This window comes from Mastigoproctus giganteus, chromosome 8 (assembly GCF_048544385.1).
Source record: "Mastigoproctus giganteus isolate SK-2022 chromosome 8, ASM4854438v1, whole genome shotgun sequence".
NCBI classification, from domain to species: Eukaryota; Metazoa; Arthropoda; class Arachnida; order Uropygi; family Thelyphonidae; genus Mastigoproctus; species Mastigoproctus giganteus.
In genome coordinates this window covers 72,739,465-72,766,764 of record NC_143582.1, presented here as the reverse complement: position 1 = coordinate 72,766,764, position 27,300 = coordinate 72,739,465, and the positions used below count along the sequence as shown (strand labels likewise).

The following is a 27,300-nucleotide window of genomic DNA, read 5'->3' as shown; positions in this document are numbered from 1 at the left end:
AGTTGCCAATGTTAAATTTAAACTGCCATTTCTAGCCCATCTGCCTAATTTTTTTAGATCTTGTTGCAGTATCTTACCTTGATAACTGTCATTAATCACCTGTCAATCTTTGTACCATCTGAAAACTTAGATATTAAGCCTAATATAACTTCATCAATATTACTGATAAATATAGAAAACAACAATGGGCACAGCAATGAACAATGTGAAACTCCACTAATAGCATTATTACATGAAGACTAGTGTCCATTAATAACCACTCTTAACTTTTCCCACTCAACCATCCCATTATCCAGAGCAGTAACACCCTTACTGCACCAATACTCCAATCTTTACAGCAGTCTGCAATAGTATCAAAAGCATTCTCAAAATCCAAGTACATGATATCAAAATTATTTTTATCCAGTTCCTTTTTTAATGGATCATAGTATCCAATCAGATTGGTCAGACAAGATTGCCCCTTAACAAATCCATGCTGTGACTGCAATATAATTGCATTCCTGTCTAGATGGTCTGTATTACTTCTTTAGCCAGGGACTCCAATATTATCCCCAGAACAGAAGTTAAGCTAACAGATCTTTAATTACACGTGGTTATCTTTTGATCCCCCTTTGTGAATTGAAGACACATTTGTACATCTCCAGTCCATAGGATCTTCCCTGAATTTGAAGATGCTCTCATAATTATGGCTAATGGTTTGCTTACTATCCTTGCTGCTACCTAAATAATTGGATAGATCCCATCCACCATAGGCACCTTTCTTATGTTAAGCTTCAACAATTTCTCTTCCACTTTCCTCTCAGTTATCATTTAGCTCCCTGTCAGATTTTGATGAGCTCCCCATGCATGAATGGTAGATGCAAAATACCTATTCAGTTCGTCAGCAACCTGGGCAGGATCAGCAACAGAAATACCATCAACATCAAGTGGACCAATATCAATTCAACCCCATCCTTCGATTGTTAACAAAAGGAAAGAAGTCTACTGTTTTTTTTTGCATTCTTTATTAGAGACTTCTTGTAAGCTGCCTTGGCTAACATCATCAGATGGTTCCACTTTATGGAATTTAAAAACAGTCTGAGACCACTGTAGTCTTCTTTACAAAAGCATAAGCCCTTCCCTTCCCTTCCCTTTAACCTTTACAATAGTTATGCCTTTAAATTCCAAATTAGCACACTGTGATGGCTGCTACCCAGTGGGTCTTTTACCTGCAAATTCTTAATGCATGAACAATCACTGCTGATAACCAGATCAAGGGTACTGGTTCCTCTTGCCTCTCTAACATGTTTCTGTAGAAAACAGTCATCCAAGATATCCACAAAAGTCTTGCTAGCATGTGTAAGTGACCAATCCACAAATTCAGTCAACATTTGGAAAATTAAAATCTCCCATTATGAGACATTCTGATATGCTGACACACTATTTCCCTGAATAGCTGTTTGGTATACTCATCACATTCATTAAGACTATAACACACTCCTGCTCTCATTTTTGTTTTCCCAGTGCTTATATCACATCAAACTGACTCAACATTGCACTGTCAACTGGATGCACTGCTATGGATTTAATATGCTTCTTTAACTAAGAGAATAACTCCTTCTCTCCTGTCTGTCCTTTTTCTATACATTGCACTCCCCACATTCAAATTCTGGGTCCCTTATATATCTGAGTGACACCACGTCCCATGCCTCTGATATCCCCAACAATGCCTGTATTTGATATCTTGACTAACATTTGAAATTTGTCAAATTCATTTACTATGCTCCTAGCACTGGTGTATATGCAGGTATACATGCACCTGTTCTTACTCTTAGTTAACGTAACACAGCCCATATATTTACTTGTTTAACAATGACTCCCGGCAGTCCTTGAAATTCATAGCACCTTACTTTCAAGGCTGCTGCTTGTTCCAATACAAGAAATGCAAGAATCACTTTCATCTCTGCCTGCAGCTATTGTTAATCTATTAGTCTGTGTATCCCCAAGGAAATTGTTTACAATATTTGCAAGAGGAGAAGTGTGACACATAACTCCCACTGTAGAGCTAGCTGTTCAGCACAGCTAAATGTGCCTATCGAAAAGCGACCATCACATACAACCATTGTGTTTGTTTGCTTTTTTCCTTCAAATAAAATTGTTTGTTTCACAAATATACAGATAATATTTTTAGACTAAGCCAAGGACAGGAACAACTTTCCCATTGGAAAAAAAACAGTTCATTAAACAAATTTAAATTTATAAATCATAAAATCAATGCAGAAATAGTCCAATTTAATCATCAAATTCAAAAATTTCAGTCCAAATATGACAAAAAAAGTCCAGGGACTAATAAGTCTAATAGTTCTGTGCTTGTTAATAGGGGAGACTGTTTCTACAGGGATGGGACATATTTAAATAGAAAGTGTGCAACAATACTTGTTGATGCAATTGAGGCAGTGCTAGGTGGGTTGGAAAACTGCCAGCTTGGAGAGATACACAGACTATTAGTTTAGCAGAAGCCACATTCAAAGGTGTAAGTGAATCTCACGAGGTGTCAGGAATTTCAAACACTGCTGGGGAACCCTCGTGGAATAAACAAACACACAGACCATGTTAGGGTTATTACTAAAAGTAAAAACAGTTGTTTATATGTTCATAGCATTAGCGTATACGCAAGTTTTTACTTGCATGTACACTAATGCTATGAACATATAAACAGATACGATGAATTTGAAATACTGCTTAACTCATCAAATGTAGAAACTGTATGGATATCAGAGATGAGTACCACTCAGATATAAGGAATGCAGAATTTGAATATGTGGAGTATAATATGCAGAAAGGATGAGGGTGAGTTATGCTCATAGTTAAGAAGAACATGAAATCTTTATGCCTCCAATGACATGGGTAGCCAGTACAATGTTGAGTCATTTTGGTTTGTTTTTTTGTTTTGTTTGATTTTTAGGAGCATTAGCAACTAAGGCCTTATTGCTCCGGGGATATGCGGTGGTCACTCCCTGACCTTTCCACATCCTCCGCATTTTGTGGACACAGGCTCGAATCCCGGTCTAATCAAGAAGCGTATGCTACGCACTGCTGCTCCTGCCCACTTGGCTACAGAGACGCCAGTCATTTTGGGGTCATATAATCACTGGGAAAACAAAGAGCAGGAGTGTGTTACAAGTCTAATGCCTGTAATCAGTATAAGGAACAACTGTACAGACAGATAGATTGGGCCAGTACACCAATCGTTCTTATAAAGGAGGGGGGGGAGATTTCAACTTTCCAGATATTGACTAGAATTTATGCATTGGTCAACAACACAGTAACTAGGCTTTTGTAGATTTACTGGTTGATTATTTTAGACACCAGTATATTAGAGAGGCAATGAGAAAATGCAATACACTTGATCTGATTATCAGCAGCAACTCTTCATGCATTAAGAAACTGCAGATAAAAGAAATACTAAATGGCAGTGATCACAGGGTACAAATGTGAGATTTACTTAAAGATGTCACTAGTGTCAAGAGCAAAGGTAAGGAAGAGCTTTTGCTTTGACAACAGCAGTCTCAGACAGTTGTTAAATTCTATGCAGTACAACCAACTGATCAAGACACCACCAACAGCAAATTCTAAATGGGAAGTCAGAGATATTATTGTAGAAACTACTACACGTTTTATATCAACTAAGAGATAGATTCAATGCATAACCCTCAATCGGTGTCAGATGAACTGATGAGACTGGTAGCAGCAAAGAAAAATGCATGGTATACATATAAATTATCACATGATACAGATGCCTACAATACATATAAACTAGTCTGCAATCAAGTCATAAAGGAGATTAGGAAAGCTAAGGCAGATAAGAAGTCTCTTGAAAAGAATGATTTTTTTTTTTTTTTTTTGGTAGTTGTTGGCACATAGGCTTCTGTGGCCATAATGCACCTCCCAAGGTTTTTTTTGCAGTACTTTGATCCAAGCCCGAGGCGGGAATCGAACCCGCAACCTTTGCGTTGCCAGGCAGGCACTTTACCCACGTGAAAAGAATGAAAAGTAAACAGAAGGAAGGGGACGAATCATACAGGTCCACTATATGTAAATGGTTTTATTTATGTTGATGATTCTGTTCATATTGCTGACAGACTGAATGGGTATTTTTCATCTATATTGACACAAGAAATTCTAAGGATGGGGATGCAAAAATGAGCCAAATTCTGGTGAAGAGTTGAATAATTTTGTGATAACTGAGAGGAAAGTGGAGGAGAAATCTGTGTAAAATGGCACCTGTGGCGAATGGAATCTGTCCAGTTATATTAAAGGAGGCAGCAAAACAACTAAGCAAACTTTAGCCATGATTACGAGACCATCTTGGTCTCTATGGACTAGAGATGTACAAATGCATCCTCAATTCACAAAGGGAGATTGCCAACTGGGCTAGCTGGGTGGGTAAAGTGCCTGCCTGGCAACTCAAAGGTCACGGGTTCGAATACCACCATGGGCTTGGATATCACAATGGCGCCGCACTATCCAGTTGGATCTCACGGCCACGATACACGAAGGAGGCAGGAAAAAACTGGTTCCTTCATGTATTGCTCACATCATATGATAAAGGTGTAAGGTGTATTTAGTGTCAGACGGCACCAGGGGTTTCCCCCATCTCCGTGTTGCTTTCATTGTGGGTGTACCAGTTCACTGGGAAATGCCAGAGATTTAAAAGTGTGTGGGCTTTGTATCTGTATGATGTCGTGTACCGTTGTTCATCTGGTCGTTTAGCCGCTGGACCTCTGCTGAGGCCCAACGTTGCCCCACTTTCGCCCCGTGGAGGCAGACCAGGGACCCAGTAGTTTTAGTTTCACTCTGGCAGGTCCTGCCACCTAATTTCCTGAGATTTCAGAGGCTAGGACCTAAAAAAAAAAAAAAAAAAAAAAACGCGCGCGCTCTTTTATATGCACGTACGTACAGATAGATACATATATCCACCATTGTCGGTTTGATGATCGTTAGGTGAGGGGGATAATGCTTGCATAATAAGGGCCGAAAGAATGGGCGAACGGGAATTTTGACATAATTACGTTTTTGTGTGTGGGACATTCGCTAGCATAAAGATAGAGTGGGTGGGAGACGGAAGGCTGGGGGGGGGGTTAAGGCAGAAATATGGGGATGATAGAGTAGGCAACCCCAGAAGTCAGTGAGGCATGTCCATGCCTCACCAGGAGAAAGTAGGGGGTGCTGGGGGGGGGGACCGTCCCACCACCGGCGCAGGGGAGGGGGTGGAAAGGCACCAGGCAAGGTAGCCCAGTGAGCTGAAGAACAGATGTTCTTTGGTTATAATGGTAGCGGGTTGTGGGCTCCGGCCATTTGGTTTCTCCTCGTCCTCCTCCTCGTGAACAGTGCCTGTGCGTAATCCGAGAAGGCTTGATACTCCTCCTTCGTGTCTAGGAGGTGATGTTCTTGTCCCTGTGGTAAGTAGTGGATTCTGGTGAGTAAAACACCACGTAGGTCTTCATAGAGCCTGCAGTCATACATTAGGTGCTGCCAGGTCTCCAGCCCCCCCGCAAGTGCAAGTTGGATCAACCTGAATCCCAAGTAGAGACAGTTTGGCATTAATTGCTCCGTGTCCAGTTAAGAGGTACGTTGCTTGTAGACCTGGGGAAAACCAGTTGGGTGAGGTTGGGTAGTTTTGTTCAATACTGGGTAGAAATTTCTTTGTGATCTCTCCCTTTTGAGAGTTGCACCACCTTTCCTGCCATGCCTGCTGCAAGTGAGTTTGTATCCTCTTCTTTTCCACATTTCTGTTGCTGGTTAGGTCAATAGTGAACCCCAGAAAAGTCTGTGGGGTGCCTTTGTCTAGGTAGTATAGTAGGCAGCGTTGTATGATTTCTAAGTCCAGCGGGAGAGTGCCTGCGAGCACTTGCAGGGCGTGGGTGCTCACCGTGCGGCAAGCGCGAGTGATGGTTAGGAGGATGGATCTGTGAATTTGGTCCGTGATACGTCTGTTTACTGCTGTTGTAGTTTTTTGAAACCATGCGCCGGATGCGTAGGTGACGATCGGAGTGAAGATAGCTTTGTAGAACAGTTTCAGGACTCGCTTTTTCAAGCCCCATTCTTTACGCGTGACCCTGGCAACCATGGCTGCGTAGCGTCTTATTTTTTTACGGAGATATTTCAGATGGTCCTGAAATGACAGGTTTTGGTCCAGTATCACGCCTAGGTATTTCAGTTGGTTGGAGAATTTGATTGTTTCCTGTCCAATTTTTATTTGCGGAGGCCGCCTAAGATCAAGGCGTCCCTTTAGTAGGATGGAGTTTGTTTTTGTGGGGGATATTTTGAGTTGATTTCGGTTTGCCCATTCTTGGAGAGTGGTCAGGGCCCGATTTGCGAGGACTTCTAACACGGCTCTTGAGTTTGCCTGTATCGTCAGAATGAGGTCGTCCACGAATGCCTGAGATTGTACTTCATTGAGATCGATGTTAAGAAAGGTGTCCAAGACAATATTCCACAATAGTGAGCCAAGGACCGAACCTTGAGGGCAGCCCCGACGGACATGCCTGGAGAGTGTGCCATAGGGGGCGGTGACTTTGATGGTTCTGTTGCTTAGGTAACTTTTGATGGTGTTATAGAGGTTTTCCGGCATGTTGGCTTCGCGCAGCCTCACCAGGACGCTTGGCCACCAAAGTGAGTCGAACGCCCCAGCAAAGTCCACGGCTATCACTAGGAAGTACTTTGTATTACATCTGTTTACTTTGGTCAGGAGGTGAGTTAAGGCGTCCACGGCAGAGGTTCCCCGTCTGAAGCCGAATTGGTTTGCTGAGGCCAGGCCTGCCTCATCATAGTAATGTTGGATACGTGTGTGATCATATGATAAAAAAAGGGGGGAGTCATGAGTTGGTTGGTTGGTTATTGGAAGTTTAATGGAGCATCACCATCTAAGGCTATCGTGCGCTAAGGGAGTCATGAGTAATTAAAGACTTGTTAGCTCCACTTCTGTTACAAGCAAACATGGATTCACTGGTTAAATAAGTAATGCAGAATCATCTAGACAGTCTGTTGTGCCGTTATACTGTCACGGCATGGATTTGTTGTTAAGGGGCAGTCTTGTCTGATTAATCTGATTGGATACTATGACACAGTAACAAATGAACAAGATGAAAATAATAATTTTGACTTCATATACTTAGTTTTAGAAAAGCTTTTATTAATGTTGCACAAATTCTACTGTACAAACTGAAGCAGTGTGGCATTGATGGCAAGTTGCTGCTATGGATAAACGGATAGTTGAGTGGAAGAAGACAGTGGTTGTGGCACTGCTCTTCTTAGACTAATATTATTAGTGGAGTATTAATTCAGTGCTGGGCCCATTTTATTTTCTATATTTATTAATGATATCAATGAAGAAATATCAGGTTTTATGTCTAAGTTTGCAGATGAGACAAAGTTTGGCAAGGTGGTAAAGACAGTAATCAAGGTATACTACTGCAACAATATCCATACAAATTAGGCAGATTGGCTGAGAAGTAGCAGGAATGGGGAGCAGTAATCGCACATTAATGTTCAGCTGTGTGGTACCACACACAGGGCAGTGGAGAAGGAAAAAAGATCTGGGGATAATTATGCAGTCAGATAAAAAATTCTCTGAGCAATGTAGACAGGCTACCAACACAGCTTACACAGGGTTTTGTGAATGATATACAGGAATTTTGCCAGCAGGAATAAGGAGGTGCTTATTCCATTGTATAAGGATGGTTAGGCCACATCTTGAGTACTACATATAGGTCTGGAAGGCTCATTTTCAGAAGCTTGTTAATATTTTCACACTAAATATAACAAATATTCTTACAAAACTGCTATAGATAGAACTGCATTCAAAACCACACTGAATGTATTATGCATCTGGAATATTTTTTTCACTTCTGTCATAAATCATGAACTCTCTCCAGTCTGCAGCACCACCTGTGCATACACCTATGCATTTTTACCATTCAAACTCACTGTACGAAAATAACTCGTCAACTTTATAAAATATATTAACGTTTCTATCAACCCAAAAAGAGGCTTACAGAAGAGTAAATCTTCATGAATTTGGAAATTATACTGATATCACACAAAAACTATTAATTTAGTACAATCTACGTCAGTGGATTCATCAAACTGAATTGTGAATGTTTGATGTAAGATAAAAATTGACACTTAGTTACTGTCTCCAACACAATCTATCTTCTTTTTTTTTTTTTTATGTGAACCCCAAACACAAGAGGTGTTAGAACCTATAGTACTTAGTACTGTGCTTGGGTTGGAGGTTGAGAAGACGAAAGAAGATATTTGTTGACATTGGAATTGAAGATTGTAAATACGTATGGAGGAAGGTTGTTCCAGAAAACGGCAGTTGAATGAATAAATGAGGAAGATGAAAAGTTGGTTCTGTGGGTTTGAAGTTGGACAGTAAATGGATGTTGGCTGGTGGCGGCACGTGTTCGGACTGTTTTGAAAGAGAGAGCGGGAATTATAGAAGCCAATTCAGAAAAACAGTTCCCATGGAAGTATCTGTAGAAGAGGCATGCAGCAGAAACAGTACGTCTATGAGAAAGCGAGTGGAGAGACTCTGTTAGAGATGAATCATTAATTAACCTAACTGCCCTCTTCTGAATGGAATCAAGAAGCCTGAGAGAGGTTTTGGGGGCACCACCCCAGACGTGGAAACAATATTCCACGGCAGGGCAGATTTGCGATTTATACAGAGTGAGAAGCTGTTTGGAAGAAAAGTAATGCCGAGAGCGAAAGAGAAAACCAAGTTTTTTAGATGCAGAGGAAGCAATATTTGTAATGTGCTTGTGCCAAGAGAGATTAGAAGTCAGGGTAATCCCCAAAAGAGATATATCGTTTTGCCTAGAAATCGGAGTGTCACTAAAGATAAGCATAGGAGCAGAAGAATCCTTTTTGCGAGATATAAGACAAGACTGAGTTTTAGAAGGGTTGAAATCAACTAAGTTGTCTTTGCCCCACTGGAGAATTACCTGAAGATCAGCATGTAAGGAATTAGTAGCAGATTTTCGAGAAGTTGAAGCTGATTGAGCAGAACAAGGTTTCTCAAAGTGGAAAGTGGAATGCAATGTGCTATCATCGGCAAAACTATGGATAGGATTTTCAGTCAATGGAAGAAGGTCATTAATATACAAGAGGAAGAGAGTGGGGGAAAGAACTGAACCTTGAGGGACACCGGGATTAGTGGAGAAGTTAGAAGACAGAGAGCCATCTACCATCACCCTTAGTGAGCGATCAGAGAGAAAACTGGATAACCAATTACTAAAAACATTTGGAAAACCATAAGATGGAAGCTTGTTTAGAAGACCTATATGCCAAACACGATAAAAAGCCTTTGAGATGTCAAGAGCAACTACTTATGTTTCACCGAACCTTTCCACTGAATTAGTCCACAAATGGGTAACATAAGCCAGAATTTCACCAGTGGATTGACACTGACGGAATCCATACTGGCGATCGTTGATCAGACGGAAGGTTTCTAGGTAGTTTAAGAGTTGGCTGTTAATTGATTTCTCCATTACTTTAGAAAGAGTAGAAGTAATTGCAATGGGACGATAAATTGGATGGGAGGGATTTGTCACCCTTTTTAGAAACTGGCTGGATATGAGCAAATTTCCAAGCAGAAGGAAAAACACCTTTGGAATAAGAAAGTGAAAAAAAGGCGGCAAAGAATAGGAGTAAGTTCAGGAGCACAGGTTTTGAGAACAAGTGGAGAAATACCATCAGGACCTGGAGCTTTCTTAGCATCAAGATTCATCAAAATCCTTCTGATATCCTTTTGACGGAAGACCACAGGAGGCATTGAATGGAGTGTGTTGGGAATGGTGGGAGGTGTTTTACCAAGATCATTAATACATGAGCTGGAAGAAAAATGGGATGCTAGCAGGTCAGCTTTATCCTTGGCTAAAGTGACAACAGAACCATCTAGTTTGGACAGAGGTGGAGCAGAGATGGGCAAAAGTTGCGGCCAATAGCTTTGGCAAGAGACCAGAATGCTCGGCTAACATTAGGGCAAGAAGCAAGTTTTCTACTCTTAGCCTGTTCAAACTCTAGTTTGGACTGATTAATAACTGCTTTACAATTGTTGCGAGCTTTGGTGTAGGCAGAAAATGACACTGAAGAATTAGAAACAAGCCAATTACGATATGCAACATTCTTCTCTTGAACAGCCTTAGCACATTTATTGGAAAACCAAGGTTTATTTAAAGGATGAAATTTTAAAGTGGAGTGTGGGATAAAGGATTCCATTCCTGCAAGAATAATTTCACTGACATGATCTGAGCAAACATTGACATCAGAAGTTTTGAGACAGTAATCCGACCAAGGAAAAGAAGTCTCGCAGATCATCCCATTTTGCATTCTTGTAATGCCAAACAACACGAGGTTGGGAATAGCCATGAGATAAAGGTTCCATTGGAGAAGAGACAATCAGCAAGTTGTGATCTGAATTGCCTAAAGGAGCTCTCACTTTGACCGTGTACTTAGAAGGGTTGTTTGTTAGAAAAAGATCAAGCGTATTGGCTTATGATTAGGATGGTCCAGTATTCTTGTAGGTGAATGAACAATCTGTGCTAGGTCATTAGTAATTGCAAAAGCCTCAGCATCTCGATCTGCTGGGTCGGTATGACTAGAAAATTGAAGCCAGCTGGAGTTGTGAACATTAAAATCACCAAGGAAAATTACCTCACTGTTAGGAAAATTGGACTGGAGAAAGTCAAGTTGCAAAGAGAGGAAGTCAAAGAGCTCCAAGTGATTAGTGGAGTTGGGAGAACGGTAGAGACAACAGATGAATTTGACACAATGAGGTAGAGAGATTTTAAGCCAGAGAAGATCAAAGAGAGAAGATTCCAAATTGCCAAGTCTCTGACAGGGAATATCAGAACGGACATATGCACAAGTACCACCTTTGAGGCGAAAGAAATCATACAGCGAATGATTTGGGCATCTGAGATGAGCAGTAGTTGAATCAACCAATAACTGAGATTCAGTCAGAAAAAGTACATGGGGGTTTGGCAGACTGCAAGTGGAAATGGACATCGCTGAGATTAGAATTGAGACCACGTATATTTGTGAAATGAATTAGGAATTGCTTGGGAGGTTTAGATCTTTTCGCAGATAAGCTTGCTTTATTAGTTTGACAATTCATGGTGTATTCAATGGTAAGAAAAAGTGGGTGGGACATGCTGTATGAAGTAATGAAATTTTTGGATATGGCGTACACGTGGTAAGAATATATCCAGATCCTTGACATAACATAGCCTCGACAATGCTCCCCGCATACACACTACTCGGACTCCCTCCAGTCACTATCTGGCAGAGTAGAGGTAGCAAGATTATACACTAGCTGATCCAGAAGCCTCCTAGAGAGTTACCAATAGGTTCGGTCCGGTGTACTAACTAGCGACCGGTCTGCGAACACTGTTTTAGATCTGTACCCTCGAAATGTAGGGAATAATGGATCTCGCCACGACGTTCATCATAACCTCAAAAGTCATCAATCATACTGCATGATGGAAGAGATAGGGAAGGGCTGACAGGAACTTAGCTCTAGAGACTAAACATGGGTTTCACCACTTCAAGCCTCCAATAAGCAAAGTGGTGGTATTTCACCGGTTGATGAGAGTCATCTACCACCTAGTACTGTCTGGTAACATAGAGGGTTGGCGTTCCTCCATGTGGTGTGGGCGCCACACCTCGACCCCTGCTTACGTTGGTTCACACCTGGGTGTTCACCCACCATGTACTTGTGCATGGAGGTTATACCCAGGATTACTAACAGTACCACCATCGTGAAGGTGCAAGCAGAGGATCTGGCTGTCACAGACCGTCCGGACGTCACCGAAATTGGATCCACTTGACTTGAGTGTCACCCGAATATCAGTTCCATCGGCGTTTTAGACTCCCAGGTAGCAAGTACAGCTTGTCTGGCATATCTGAGGGAATGTCTGCAAAGGCTAGGAATCTCATCTACAATTTCACGCAATTTTACTGTTACTGCCAATACAAACTCTCTCCTATTGTGTTTTTTTTTTTTTTTTTTTTGGAAATTAAAAATCCATTCTGAATAAATTACTAAAGATGCCTTTAGTAATTTATCATTAAGAAAATGTGTATGTTTTGTAAAAAATTGTGTCTGCCATTATTGTTCTGCTCCTTTCCTTTCAAAGAATTCATTGTACTTAATTTGGTATTCAGGGTGCATAGTATTTAACTGCTGAATCGTTTTTCCAGCCTCATATAATCATTTGAGAGTGGGTTCAAAAACATTACACATGCGGGTTTTTCTTGCTTATTAAAAGATTAGGAAATAAAGAATATTTATATAAACTGGATTACATTTGAGTTTTTTAATGTTGTATATTTTCTTTTGATTTGGCTATTCTTTTAGAAGTGGACCATGCACTCCCATTTTAAAATGTTCTGGTTCAGTGAAAGGGCACCCATTTGTTAATGTCAGTTTATAGAAAGCCCATGCTGTTGAAGGCAGTATATGAATTATAGATCAGTACATGCCTTAGAGCAGGGATGGTGAATCATATTCTTTGCTCTTTTTATGATATCTCCTTCATTATTTAGGATGGTGTGAATTGTTGTTTCTGGGATCTTGAGGGATGTGCAATATCGATTGCTCGTTTTCCACATCTTTTATGAGGTAAAACTACTAATTTAACATCTAAAGGATTACTTTTTCATTGCCTTTTTTTTCTTGATATTTTATCATCAGTACTTTGCTTTGAACATATGGCTAATAAAAATAAGAAAACTAAGGATTCAGTTAACATAAAAATTATCGAAAATATCAGACACAGCTACTACAAGCAACAGTAAGCAAGAAACTGACCGTAGGTAGATGGATTCGAGTCAACAGGATGCTTGCTGGAAGAGTGGATTTTTGTTTTCATATATTTTTTGTGCATAATTTGCAACCTCATAACTGCGGGGACTTGGATAACGAATACTCGAATACCAGGGACCCGCACATAATTGATAAGTTACTCTGGGGTTACTGCTATCCATGTGCAGTACCTTGCATTTAGCAATGTTAAATTTCAACATCATATGAAAAAAGATTATGGAAATCCTATTGTCCCAAAACTTGATACTACTCAACCCATTCAATGAGGGCCCCCCAACCATGACCTCTACTAATGGGGATGAGTAGTCATGCACCCAGATACGAGGGGGTGGGAATTTTCCTTCTGCCCTCCTCTTCATTTTGCCTACTTAAACTCTACTAATGGGGATGAGTAGTCATGCACCCAGATATGAGGGGGTGGGAATTTTCCTTCTGCCCTCCTCTTCATTTTGCCTACTTAAACACCCCCACCACCACCCCTCGCACTTTTGAAATACTGCAATGGGGCACCTCCGTAGCCAGGTGGGCAGGAGCAGCAGTGGTTAGCACATGCTTCTTTATTAGACCGGGGGTCGAGCCCATGACCACCAAATACGGAGGATGCAGAAAGGTCAGGAAATGACCACCGCATATCCCTGGAGCAATATGGCCTTAGTTGCTAATGCTCCTAAAAACCAAATAACAACTGCAATGGAACATGCCTGAGCCATATAAATATGGCCTTCGGCACATGTTTGCTTCCACTTTAAAGATGGTATAAATGAAAAGCCCTCATCAAACTTTGGGTAGTTATCTCCCTTTATACCTCTAGTTATTCGACATACAAGGATTTAAGGTCAAATCATTCTTTTGTCCTGCTACAAGATTCATCTGTCGAAGGGTTTGTAACATACTTTAGGCAGGTCTTCTCATGCTAATTTCATCGATTCTAATTATACCATACCTTGATGCAGTTATTATGGATTCCCTTTCCTAAAGAACGAAACAAAAATTGGAAATCTCAGATAAGAGAATTCCTGGCTTGAAATTTCTATATTTATAAAATATCTATATCTATATTTCTATTCAAAAAAAAAAAAAAAAAAAAATTTCGATTGATTTAAAAATTTAATTTAAAATGAGGACACATACAACATAAAATTGCAATGAAATAGCATTTGTCCAATTTTACGGATATTAGTGAGTCTCGAATACACAACTTGTCTGCTAAACATGTCATTGTTAAACTTCAAGTGTCATTTCTCAACCCATCGACCCAATTTCCCTAGATATTGTTGCAGTAGCTCACCCTAGTGACTATTGTTAACCAGCCAACTTTTGTATCATCTGCAAACTTAGATATTAACCTGATATAGCATCATCAATATCATTGATAAATATTAAAAACAACAATGGACCGAGCACTGAACCCTGGGGAACTCCACTAATAACATTAGCCCATGAAGAGCAGTGCCCACTGATAACCATTCTTTGTCTTCTTTCACTTAATCATTTCTGTATCCATAGCAGTAACTTGCATTTAATGCCACATTGTTCCAGTTTGTACAGCAGTCTTTTATGTGCAACAGTATCAAAAGCTTTCCTGAAATCCAAGCATATGTCAAAATTATTTTTTTCCATCCAGTTCCTTCCTAGTAACCTATCAGATTGGTTCGACAAAACTGTCCCTTGACAAATCCATGTTGTGACTGTGACATACAATTATACTGTGACTGCAGTATAATTGCATATCTGTCCAAATGGTCATGCATTATTTCTTTAACCAGTGATTCCATTATTTTCCTTAGAACAGACGTTAAACTAACGAGTCTGTAATCACTCATGTTACCTTTTGATCCCTCTTTATGAATTGGGGATATATTTGCACTTCTCCAGTCCATAGGGATCTCCCCTGAATACAAGGATGCTCTCATAATAATTACTAAGCAGTGTTTTCCCACAGAAAATTTTGCCAGCCGGGTGGGGAAATGTAATACTTCACAAGATTATAAAATGTTCTTATTTATAAATGTGACTTAAGCGATCCAGAGCAAAAATTAATTGCATAATTTAACATTATATGCTCCTGTTGCATTGACCTTGATCGTTCAAATTAATATTGATCAAGATCAGTGAGCAGTACCATATGGTATCGCGAGAATCGCTTAAACTTTAGCCGGGCGGACAATAATTAAATTCATCAGGCAGTGTACTCATTCGATAGGTCCTAGGGAGAACACTGCTTAGGGTTTGCTTACCTCTTTTGCTGCCTGCCTTAATATAAATGGATAGATTCCATCTGTGCCAGGTGTCTTTTTTATGTCCATCCTCAACAATTTCTCCTCCACTTTCCTTTCAGTTATCACAAAACCATTTAGCTCCTTGTCAGAGTTTGATAAACTTCTAGAATCCTCTTCCCTAAAGAATTCCTCGTGTGCAAATGTAGATGTAAAATATCTATTCAATTTATCTGGAACCTGTGCATGGTCATTAACAGTTAACCCATAGACATCAAGTAGCCCAATGTGATTCAACCCTTTCATTCTACTGTCAATATAAGCATAAAAGTCTGATGTTTTTCTTTGCATTCTTTGCCAGAGACTTCTCATAATCTGCCTTAGCTTGCTTAACCTCCTTTGTAACTTGATTACAGGCTAACTTATATCTACCATAGGCTTTCTGTATCATCTGATAATTTATATGCATTCCATGCACTTTCCTTCTCTCCCACTTGTTTCAATAGTTCATCTAACATCCATTTAGGTCTAAGCCTTGAACAGTATTTCTTTGTTGATATGAAAAGACCAGTAGCTCCTTTATTACTTCCCTGAATACTTCCCATTTAGAATTTGCTGTTGTTAACCTCATCAGTTGGTCCCACTGCACACAACTTAATAACTGCTGGAGACCACTGTAGTCATCCTTATGAAAACAAAAGCCTCTCCCTTTACCCTTGACAGTAGTTATGCCTTTAAATTCCATATTAGTACATTGTGATTGCTGCCACCCACTGGGTCTTTTACTAGCAAATTCTTAATGCATGAAGAATCACTGCTGATAATGAGATCAAGGGTACGGCTTCCTCTTGTTGCCTCTCTGTAGAAAACAGTCATCCAAGAAATTCACAAAAGACCACCCACAAATTCCAAGTCAACATCTGGAAAATTAAAATCCCCCATTATGAGACATTCTGATATGCTGATCCACTCTATTTCCCTGTATAGTTGTTTGGTATACTCATCACAGTCATTAAGCCTACAACACACTCCTACTCTCAATTTCATTTTTTCAGTGCTTATATCACACCAAACTGACTCAATATTGCACTCATCACCCAAGTCAACTGGATGCACTGCCTTAGATTTAATATTCTTCCTAACTAAAAGAATAACCCCTACACCACTCCTGTCCTGTCTGTCCTTCCTGTAAACACTGTACTCCCCATATTCAAATTCAGCATCACTTATGTCTGAGTGACACCACGTCTTTGCTATTCCTACCTGCATTTGATGACTTAGTACTACAAATTCATCAAATTTATTTACGCTGCTCTTGGCATTAGCACAAGTATACATGCACATGTTGTTACTCTTAGTTACCTAACACAGCCCATATATTCATTTGTTCCATGATGATTCACAGCAGGGCCTGAAATCCTAGACACCTTACTTTCCAGTCTGCTGCATGTACCAATAGTAGCAATGCAAGAACCACTTTCAACTCTGCCTGCAACTCCAGTTAAACTATTAGTCTGTGTATCCCCACGAGCTAGCAGTTTTCCAACCCACCTATCACTGCCTGAATAGCAATATGTGCTGTGCTTGGTTAAGGAAGGAGATAAGAGAGAGAGAGAGAGAGAGAGACTCTGGATTGGACTCAATTGGCTGGCAAAATTTTACACATCCCTTGGAAAAAACCTTTTTTCCAAGGGATTGTACTACTGAGAATAGAGACATGTAGAGGGAGACTACTACTGATATTGATTTTTTTTTTATATTTATTACTTAAAGCGGTCCCAGCCAACCAATGGCAACCCCGCTGTCAGTTACACATAATTTAGCAGTACTCTTATATACTCCCTCTTCTGTTTGCCCAAGTACAGGGAGGGGAAAAACCTGCCATGACCAAAAAAGATTGATATGAACAAATTGAAAAATAATCAAATTACATAAAAAATAAAATATACATATAATTAAATTTCAGACAAAGTCCAAACTTCATTGGAAAGATCTGCATCTGTTCACAGTTTGTTGGAAAGCCAGCAGTGCTAGGAGCTGCTGAGAAGAGAAGAGAAATACTAGCACCAGGAGCTGCCAAGAGCAGAAATTCCAGCACGAGGAGCTGGAGTTGCAGTGGATATAGCAGACTCAAGCCTCCACGATTTCACAGAACTTTAGGTAATTGAGCACAAGGAGCTGGAGTTGCAATGGATATAGCAGACTCAAGCCTCCATGATTTCCAAGAATTCTAAGTAATTCGGCAAACACCATACCGCATTACAAATCCAAGGCTTCCAGATGCAGAGTTTCTTAGGCGGAGTCTTCCGCCTAAGAAATATTGCAGTTGCAAAGGCTTGGAAAGCCAAGAAGTTCTCCTGTTTATCAACCAGACTTGTCTCGCAGCCTTCTGCCATAAGATTGAGATTACTAACCCGAGATACCAATTCAATTCGTAGATCGCAGTACTCCTCACAGTTGTACATAATGTTCCCATGATTCTCTTTCACCACAATGGCAACTAGATCTTTTATTAATTCCTAAATCATGCAACTTTGCATTAATCGAACCATGACCAGTTAATAAGAACATAGCTTGTAAGTTTGGGGCAAACCATTTGAATTTTATTGAAGCTGTATTTCTTAAATCTTAAATTGATTATGAATTAACCTAATTATGAATTAATTAGGTTAAATTAACCTTCATGTTACCAAAATTGCTATTCATTTATTTAAGGTCCATTCTAGCAGCTTTTGTGTTCAATAATAGTATAGCAAGATCATTTAATCTGACTAGACCTATAGAATTTATTTTGTAGTCTTTTATTATTTTTAATTTACATGACCTTTACACACCAGCCACCATTACCAGAAAAGTAAGAAATAATGTATGATGGCTCTCTACTATTATATAATAATATTATTATTATTTGATAGTTTTATTTCTATAACATTTATAATTTTTTTGTTTTATCAGGACAGACCCATGGGAGTCCTGTCTTCGTGGGCCCTTACACTTTGCTAATTCTTGCACCACGATAACTATACCTCTGCTTGCTCTGTGCTTAGAAGAAAGCCTTACCTTTGTTGAGTATGCAAAATTTTTTAAAAATTTGAATTTTGTATGCTAAGCTTCAAAGGGTCATTAAAGTCAGATGGGGAATTAAAATAAGAGTAGTAAACACAATGTACGACTGTCTGTTTATTCCTATATTGACCTATTCCTGGTGCTTGGTATCATAGAGTTATGAACTCTATAGTTAAAAAGCATGATTTGGCTGCTCAGAAATTCATTGCTCTGAGCATAACAAGAGTGTGCCAAAATGTACCTACAGATGCAATGCAGGTGTTACATGGGAAGATGCCAGCAGATCTAGTACACACCAGAGCAGAATGGACTTGTAGCCCCCTTCTCACTCTTGGTGTGTCAGAAGGGGCTTCCCCATAAAACTGATGGGTTTCTTGTCGTGCCTGGTCAAAAGACCTTCCTGCCTCAGGTTATGGCCAGAGACCATGGTTACAGTTCAGGCTTGAGCCCAGTTTTCTCTTGATGGGACATGGCTTGAGACTCAGAGTCAGCTAGGTTTGATTGAATCAATTCCTTCAGAGAGTTTAAGACTGGTTTAAGACTCTATGACAATTATATTGATTACATGATATAATGATTATTATTATTATTATTATTATTAGCCATGTGGTGCAAAGAAAGCCTGAGGCTTATGCTGCACCAGACAAAAAAAAAAAATTTCTGAATTTACCCCAAGAGAGAGAGAGAGAGAGAGAGAGAGAGAGAGAGAGAGAGAGAGAGAGAGAGAGAGAGAGAGAATCACCAAGAAAAAGAAGAATGATGATATCCAGCTCAGGACCCTGGGTGTGTCAAGCCCATACTCACCAGATCAGTATACTGGATTTAATATACTAACATTAAATTGAGAGAGAGAGCCTACCATCTTGTACGAATCAAACTTTGATATCCTATTCTGAAACCAGCAATATTTGTATAGTTTTTGTAAGTTCATTGCACAACTTTCAGAAGGAGAAGCTATCTCCTCAGCAGGAGGAATGACAACTCCATGACAATGGATGGCACTATATGTAATTCCCTATCACAGAGGCTGATTTGCTCTTCTCCTTTTCTATGTATTCATATCCATTTCAGTTATCTTTATAACTAATTAGTTTAATTTAACTAACTTATGCTTTACAAATTGCATTTATAAATGTTTATGATTCTAATTTACAGAGTTTTATATGCATATGGGCTGAAGCCAAGGTAATTGGTATTGGCCAAGGTATTAATTGATATAAATGTTTTGCAAATGAGAATGACCTAGGTCTATCTTTGGTGAATGGAACTATCAAAAAAACATTGCCTATGGTCTCATACTGCTCCAGAAGATCAGCACAAGCTTACATCCTCTGATCCAGGCAACAAAATTTCCCATATCCCAGATTGTCCAGAATTGTTTAGAATGCATTAAAGCCTATTACTATTCTTGCACACACTTCCTGGGTCCCAATGTGTCAGCCTTCATGAATCGTTTTATCCACTGTCTCCTCGTGTTACACCACTGTTGCAGTGCAATAACATATGACTTTGGCATGTCCTTCAAACACTATCACTGACATATCTAACTGTTATGTCCCCATAAATATTCTTCAAACATTGGTGAATCCCAATAAGCTCAATGTTTTCTGCATTCAACTCTGCTTCATGCAAATGTCAGTCTTCATTTTCAGCAACTATTCCAGCTCTGCCCTGGCATACAGCATTGAAACTTGTAGGACACTGACAGTCAGAGGAGTTTACAAAATAGAAACATGAACAGCACTACATTTATCAATTACACAGGCTGGACCAGTAGTCAACTCAAACGTGTTTATTACTGTATACTCATGTTTGACTACTTGGATATGGCATCTGTTTTATTAACAAAATGATTATATTGGTATATTTCTTTGCTTGTCTGTGCAATAACAATGCAATAAATACTTTTTGTTACAATAAACAAACCAATCAATAATCATATACCTTTTTATTACAATCAAAATAAATTTCATTTTTTTACTTTTGTCACAAGTTTCTTTAATTTTTTTGAGTGGATTAATGATGAATGAAAAATAAATTTTTTCATATACATTTAAATCTCTTGGCTACCCTAATAAGCTTCATGGCTCCTGAAGGACTGCAAGCACTGCTATAAAGTATTATCAAAACTGGGAAAAAAAGATCTCTACTTGGATGAGCAGATTACAACCTTTCAAGAGTGATGTGCTGAGGTTCACCTCTAATATACAGTTTCTGGTGCTGGTGATAATTTTTTTTTAAATTAGAGTTTCTATGTGCAAGGAAACCACCTGCTGTTATTTTTCAAAAATTGGTGTTACCCATAATGAGTAAGAGTTCTGTAAATGTTTAGGTAGCTTCAGTTTCAAATTAAAACAGAACACAGAGGCAAAAGTCTGTTTTGGTAGCAACTTTTGTGACAATGTCTTACTGCACTATTAAATGATGATGGGACTATTCAGAATGATCTCTGCTGTTACCTTGAGCACCAGTACAAAACAAAATTGTCAATCTCTGACTTGGATCTCATATAGAAACTAAAAGAATAATCTTTATGAGGCTGTTATTATAATTGTTTAATATTAAATTTTGGCTGTTTAGTTTATCAAAATTTAAACCCAGGGGCTCACATCTAGTGAGTATGGGCTTGGCACACCCAGGGTCCTGAGCTGGATATCATCATCCTTCTCTTTCTTGGTGATTCCCTTCTACCTCTCTCTCTCTCTCTCTCTCTCTCTCTCTCTCTCTCTCTCTCTCTCTCTCTCAGGATAATTCAGAATTTTTTTTTTTTGGCTGGTGCAGCATAAACCTCAGGCTCATATGGTGTAAGGTACACCATATGCCAATAATAATAATAACTAAATGAGAAAAATTAGTGAAAAAAAAAAAAAAAAAAAAAAAGAGCCACCATACCTGTATCAAATTGTTCTTTGACATTCTTCTGTGAATCATTTTCTAACTGATCTTGGTCAGAAGAATAATATGTATTTTTATGGTGGTTCATCTCTACTTTTTAATAAAGGTTCATATCTTCATAACATCTAAATGGCTAAAAAAACAAATTTCATTAATTAAAAACTTAAAACAGTTTAAATTACAGGAACAGCATAGTATAATATGTGCATCATGTCTTAACACCATACTTCAGTGGTCTTTTTTTTTTTATATATGTGATTCTTTTTAAATTAATAAGCAAAATACATAACATAAAATACATTAATTATCAGTTAACTTGTTTTGGATTAATGTAAAGACACTTATCCTTATTTTATCATTGTAATGCAAGGTGAAAAATAAGTTGACTAGACAGGAAATCGTATGATCCCCATCTAAGATAAACTTAGCACAAAATGAAAAACTTTATAAAATTTATCCAATGAGCAATGTGATCCAACTCTTATCTTACAGTACCATTGTCTTATTATAATATCAAGTACAGATGGACTTCCACAGTACATAAAGGATTGACTATGGACAGAATAAAAAAAAAAAAAAAAAACTAACAAGTAAAAGGACTGAGTGTGCAAGTATTGTTCTAAATTTGTTTGCAAAACATCAGATTATGATTTTGTTCACAGATTACTGCAAAGAAATATATTAAACTAGTACTATACAAAAAAGACAGCTTTGGTATAATGGATTGTTCATCATCAAAATTATTACCTAAGGAATAACATGTCTCTTTGAACTATCCAACAAGATAATATTTTGATAGGGACTTCCAGCATTTGTTAATAGCAGAATAAGATGGACATAATTTATGGAGGCTTCCAGTAATTGTTCATGTTAAAAAGAGCCTGCAATTTATTGTTTATGCCAAGATACTGGTGAGATTATACTATTTCCTTAAATAACCTTATGGTTGTTTAAGGAAATAGTCTTATGGTCTTATTGTGAAGGTCATAAACACTTACTTCTACAAACTATATAGTTATTGTAGATGACTCTATTATCAGGGTGACAGGGAATATATTATGCAAATAGTATAGGTGGAACAGGACTAAGGTATGTCTGCCAAAGGCAAAAGTTGATGACATTGCAGAGCATATATCTTTTCATTGCACAAAAGGTGATATTGTTGTACACGTTCGCACTAATGACATTGATTAGAAGATCTGCAAATTTACTTAACAAGTACGGGTCAATATTGAAAAAAAAATCATGACTTAAGGATAAATTTGAAATTATTTGCAATTCTGCCCAGACACAATAGGAGGAAGTATTTGATGGGAGCCTTGTCAATAAATTCAGCCCTGAAAAGATTGTGCAAGGCTCATGGAGTAGAATTTTTTTCAGCTTGGTCTGTACTTGTTAACTGGAGAGACTGCTTCTACCTAGATGGGATATACTTAAATAAAAAGAGTGCAAGAATGTTTGCTGATGATATCAAGGCTGTTTTAGGTGAGTTGGAAAACAGCTACCTTGGGGGATTGAATTTACAGACTAAAAGATTAACAGTAACCACAAGAAGAGGTGAAAGTGATTCTTGCACTGCTTCCATTAGAATGAACAGCAGCCGGGAAAGCAAACTGCTGAGAGTCACCATGAAACAAGAAAATACATGGACTGCGATAGGGTAACTAATAGTATGAACAGGCACATATATACTTGCATGTAAACTAATGATTGGAGTACAGTAAATAAATTTGATGAATTTGAAGTGCTGGTTAAGACATCAAAGGCAGATATCGTTGGGATATCAGACACGTGGTGACACATATAACCAGTGCAGAATTGGAATTCAGGGAGTACAACGTGTACAGGAAGAGAGGAGGGGATAAAATGTTAGTTAAGAAAAAGATAAAATCTAAGGAAGGGCATCCAAATGACATGGGCGAATAGTGAAATGTTGAATCAGTTTGGTATAACATAAGCACTGGAAAAGAAAAAATGAGAGTAGGAGTGAGTTATATGCCTAACAACTCTGGTGAAAACAACTGGGCAGAGAAATAGCGGGCCAGTAAATAAGAATGTCAATTATAACAGGGGATTTTAACTTTCCAGATATTAACTGGAACGTGGGTTGGTCATTTGCACACTAGCAAGACTTTTATGGATTTATTGGATGATTGTTTTCAAGAGCAGCATGTTCAAGTGGGAACCAAAGGAAGAAATACTCTTGATATAATTATCAGCAGTGAATACCGATGCATTAAGAATTTGCAGCTAAAGGAACCACTAGGTGGCAGTGATCAAAAGATGTAACTGCCATCAGGGTAAAATGTGAAGTTTTTTCCTTTCGTCAGGGTAACTAGAGTGGTCTCAGACAGTTTTTAAATTCTATACAGTGAAATCAACTCATGTTATTAACAGAAAATTCTAAATGGGAAGCATTCAAGGAATTAATCACAGCAGCTACGAGGCTTTTCATAACAAATAATACCATTCAAGGTTTAGGCCTAAATGGATGTCAGATGAACTAATGAGGCTCGTGGCAGAGAAGAAAATGCATTGGATGCATATAAATTATCAGGCGACACAGACACCTATGGTAGATATATGTAAGTCTGTAATCAAGTCACAAAGGAGATCAGGCAAGCGAAGGCAGATTACGAGAAATCTTTAGTAAAGGATGCAAAGAAAACAGCAAAGACTTCTTTACTTATGTAAACTCTGGAAGGAAGGGGATAGATGAATCTGATTGGTCAACTTGATATTGATGGTTCGACTGTTGATGATCCTGCTCAGATAGCTAACAATCTGAACGAGTATTTGCATCTACATTCACACATGAGGAATTCTGTACGGAAGTGAAGGACGTAACAGGGAGCTAAATGATTTTGTAATAACAGAGGGCAAAGTGGAGGAGAAATTGTTGAAGTTAAACATAAGGAAGGCACCTGGAATGGATGGGATCTATCCAGTTATATTAAGGCAGCAATGGAAGTAAGAAAACACGTAGCCATAATTATATGGGCATCCTTGGATTCGTGGGAAGTACCCCCCCCCCCATGGACTGGAGAAGTGCAAAAATGTAACCCGAATTCATAAAGGGGGATCACAGGGTGACACGAGTAATTACAGACCTGATAGTTTAAATTCTTTATGGAAAAATAATGGAGTCACTGGTTAAAGAAGAATTGGATCATATAGACAAGACTGCAGTAATAATTCTGATGGGGAAATCTTGTCTGACCAATTTTATTGGATACTATGATTTAGTCACAATGGAACTAGATGCAAAAAATAATTTTGGCATCATATATTTGGATTTCAGGAAAGCTTTTAATAGTGTTGCACATGGAAGACTTCAAATTGGAGCAGCATGGCATTAAGGGAAAGTTGCTGCTATGGATAAAGGGATGGTTGAGTGAGAGATGACAGAGTGGTAATCAATGGACACTGCTCTTCATAGACTAATGTTATTAGTGGAGTCCCCAGGGTTTGGTGTTGGCACCATTTTGTTTTCTATATTTATCAATGATATTGATAAATGTCCAAGGCTTAATGTCCAAGTTTGCAGATGGTACAAAGGGTGGCAGGGTTGTTAATGACAGTAAAGATAGTATGCTACTGAAACAGGAACTACAAAAGTTGGATAGATGGGCTAAGAAGAGGTAATTGAAGTTTAACATTGACAAATGCAAAGTACTGCATATGGGGAGCAGTAACCCCAGAGAAACGTACCAAATATGTGGTACTACACTCAGGATAGAGGAGAATGAAAAAAAAAAAAAAGACCTGTGGGTAATTGTACAATCAGATATGAAGTTTTCTGAGCAATGCAGACAGGCTGCCAGAGCAAGCCATGGGATCTTGTCAATGATATACAGGAACAGATCGTAGGTATAGCTTAGCTTAATTTTTCAGCACTCACCTCATAGTAATCCGCTTAATTGGTTGAAAGTTTTACCACATACATAGTGGTTATGAGATTCTAATAACTTACGGGGATTATAAATTTAAAAACTAAGTTATGGACTTTAAAAATTTTTCTAAGAAAGGAAAGTGCACCTTCCATTCTATGGTTGTCTAATTAAAATAAATTAAATGAAGAAAGATAAAAGCTAATAGCCACGCATGAGCGATTTACAAAATCATCATCAGTTAGCTATAGTGGGGAGGGAAGAGCGCGTGAGCGTTATATACGGGTTGAGTTCCCGAAATGCATTTCAGTGCACGTGGAAACTTAATACATGCTAAATTCCAAATAGGGGAGAAGTTGGCGGGAATCTTTTTGTTTAGAACGTTAAGTGATGTGTGGCGCTTAAACCACTCAATGACGAGGGCTTCGTTTTGAAGGATTTTATAGCTGGAATTTAATTTAATTACTGTAATGGCTGAATCGATGAGTGGGTTATGATTATAAGATTGGACGTGTTGTGTTAGTTCTGTACTTGCTAAATTAGATTTGAAGCTATTAAAGTGGTAGCATGCACACATGTTAGAAATTTTTGATGTCCCAAATTTTGCTGTTGTACTGCCTATGTAACATGCTTGGCAATTTGATTGGCATCTAATCAATTATATAATGTTGTTATGATCTTGTGTCCTATACTCTTGTGTTGTCTTGTATGAATTGAATTTGGTACTTAATTTGTTATAAGATGTGAATATTAATTTGATATATGTATTCTTAAAAATCTGTTGAAGTCTTCTAGCATACTGTTGATGGTATGGGAGGGCAATAAGTGGTTAATGTATCTTATTCTTATTCACGCGGTTGTTAATTTTGCTTAGGTTATTAGTGTTATTATAGACTTTGGTGATGGTTTCTTTTATTAGTTGTAATGGGTATTTTCTGTCGATGAATGTTTTGGTGAAGTATTGCAATTCTACAGATAGGTCTGTTTGTGTGTGACTATTATATAGCGTTGTATATCTGATTGTATAGAACTGCTTTTTTGATGTAAAGAGGGTGGTGTGAGTGGTAACGTAAGAATTTACCTGTATGTGTGTTCTTTCTGTATATTTTGGTGCCTATTTTGTATATAGTGAGGTTTAGAAAATTAATTTTATTATTGGTTTCTACTTCGAGGGTAAATTTGAGTCTTTCATGTGTTGTATTAAACATGTTCAGTAAAGTGTCGATGGTGATTCTGTTGCCTATTAAGAGGACATCATCTGCATATCTCATATATAATTTAATTGCTGGGGGAAAGGGTTGGAGTATTTTTTCTTCAATAGAAACGAGGTAGATTTTGGATAAAGGGGCAGAGATACCGAGGCCCATGGGGAAAGCTGAAAATTTGTTCATAGATGTTATTTTGGAATTTAAATTTATTCTTGGGTCAAAGGATGCGAGAATATCGTTTTCAGATATTCAAAAATACCTATATAAAGATAATGTTACACATCCTGTCAGATTCAATGACATACAGAGCTTGCAACACGTTTAACATTAACAAACTTAAAAATAAACTTGATGGAATCCTAAGAAGACTCAGAGCCAACAAACAAATTAATTTACACACCTTCCAGCAAATAGGCATACGCAGTAACATTCTCCCACACATTTTTGGAATAGTCAAACTCCATAAACAAGATTATCCTTTAAGGCCCATCGTTTCCTATAAACAGTCTGCCTATGCTAACCTATCCATATTCCTTATCAAAACTGTTGGGACAGTATTTAAATTCTATACAGTGGGACCAACTGATGATGTTACCAACAGCAAACTCAAAATGGGAAGCATTCAAGGAACTAATCTTGGAGGCTACCAGGCTTTACATACCAACTAAGAAATATTGTTCAAGGTTTAGGCCTAAATGGTTGTCAGATGAACTAATGAGACATGTGGCAGAGAAGAAAATGCATGGGATACATACAAATTAATGGGTGACATGGAAGCCTATGATAGATATAAGTTGGTCTGTACCCAAGTCAGAAAGGAGATTAGGCAGGCAAAGGCAGACTATGAAAAATCCTTGGCAAAGGATGCAAAGAAAAACAGAAAAGAGTTCTTTACATATTTAAACTCAAGAAGGAAAGGGATGAATCAGATTGGTCCACTGGATATTGATGGTTCAACAGTTGAGGATCCTGCTCAGGTGGCTAACAATCTAAATGAGTATTTTGCATCTACATTCACGCATGAGGAGTTATTCAGGAAGGAGAATGATGTAGGTAAAGTAAACATTGGCAGTGAGCTGGATGATTTTGTAATAACTGAGAGGAAAGTGGAGGGGAGATTGTTGAGGATAAACAAAAAAGGCACCTGAGGT

General features: G+C 38.4%; 1 protein-coding gene across 2 annotated transcripts in view; it reads right to left on the bottom strand.

Annotated features, from left to right (window-relative positions):
- TBC1D5 (TBC1 domain family member 5) overlaps positions 1-27,300 on the bottom strand; it is a 416,292-nt gene that overhangs the window by 372,775 nt on the left and 16,217 nt on the right. For both annotated transcript variants that reach the window (XM_090379490.1, XM_090379491.1), the window contains exon 2: positions 21,049-21,184. In XM_090379490.1, coding sequence (XP_090235616.1) covers positions 21,049-21,139 — 91 coding nt within the window. In that variant the 5' untranslated portion in view covers positions 21,140-21,184. The remainder of the gene's footprint in view (positions 1-21,048; positions 21,185-27,300) is intronic.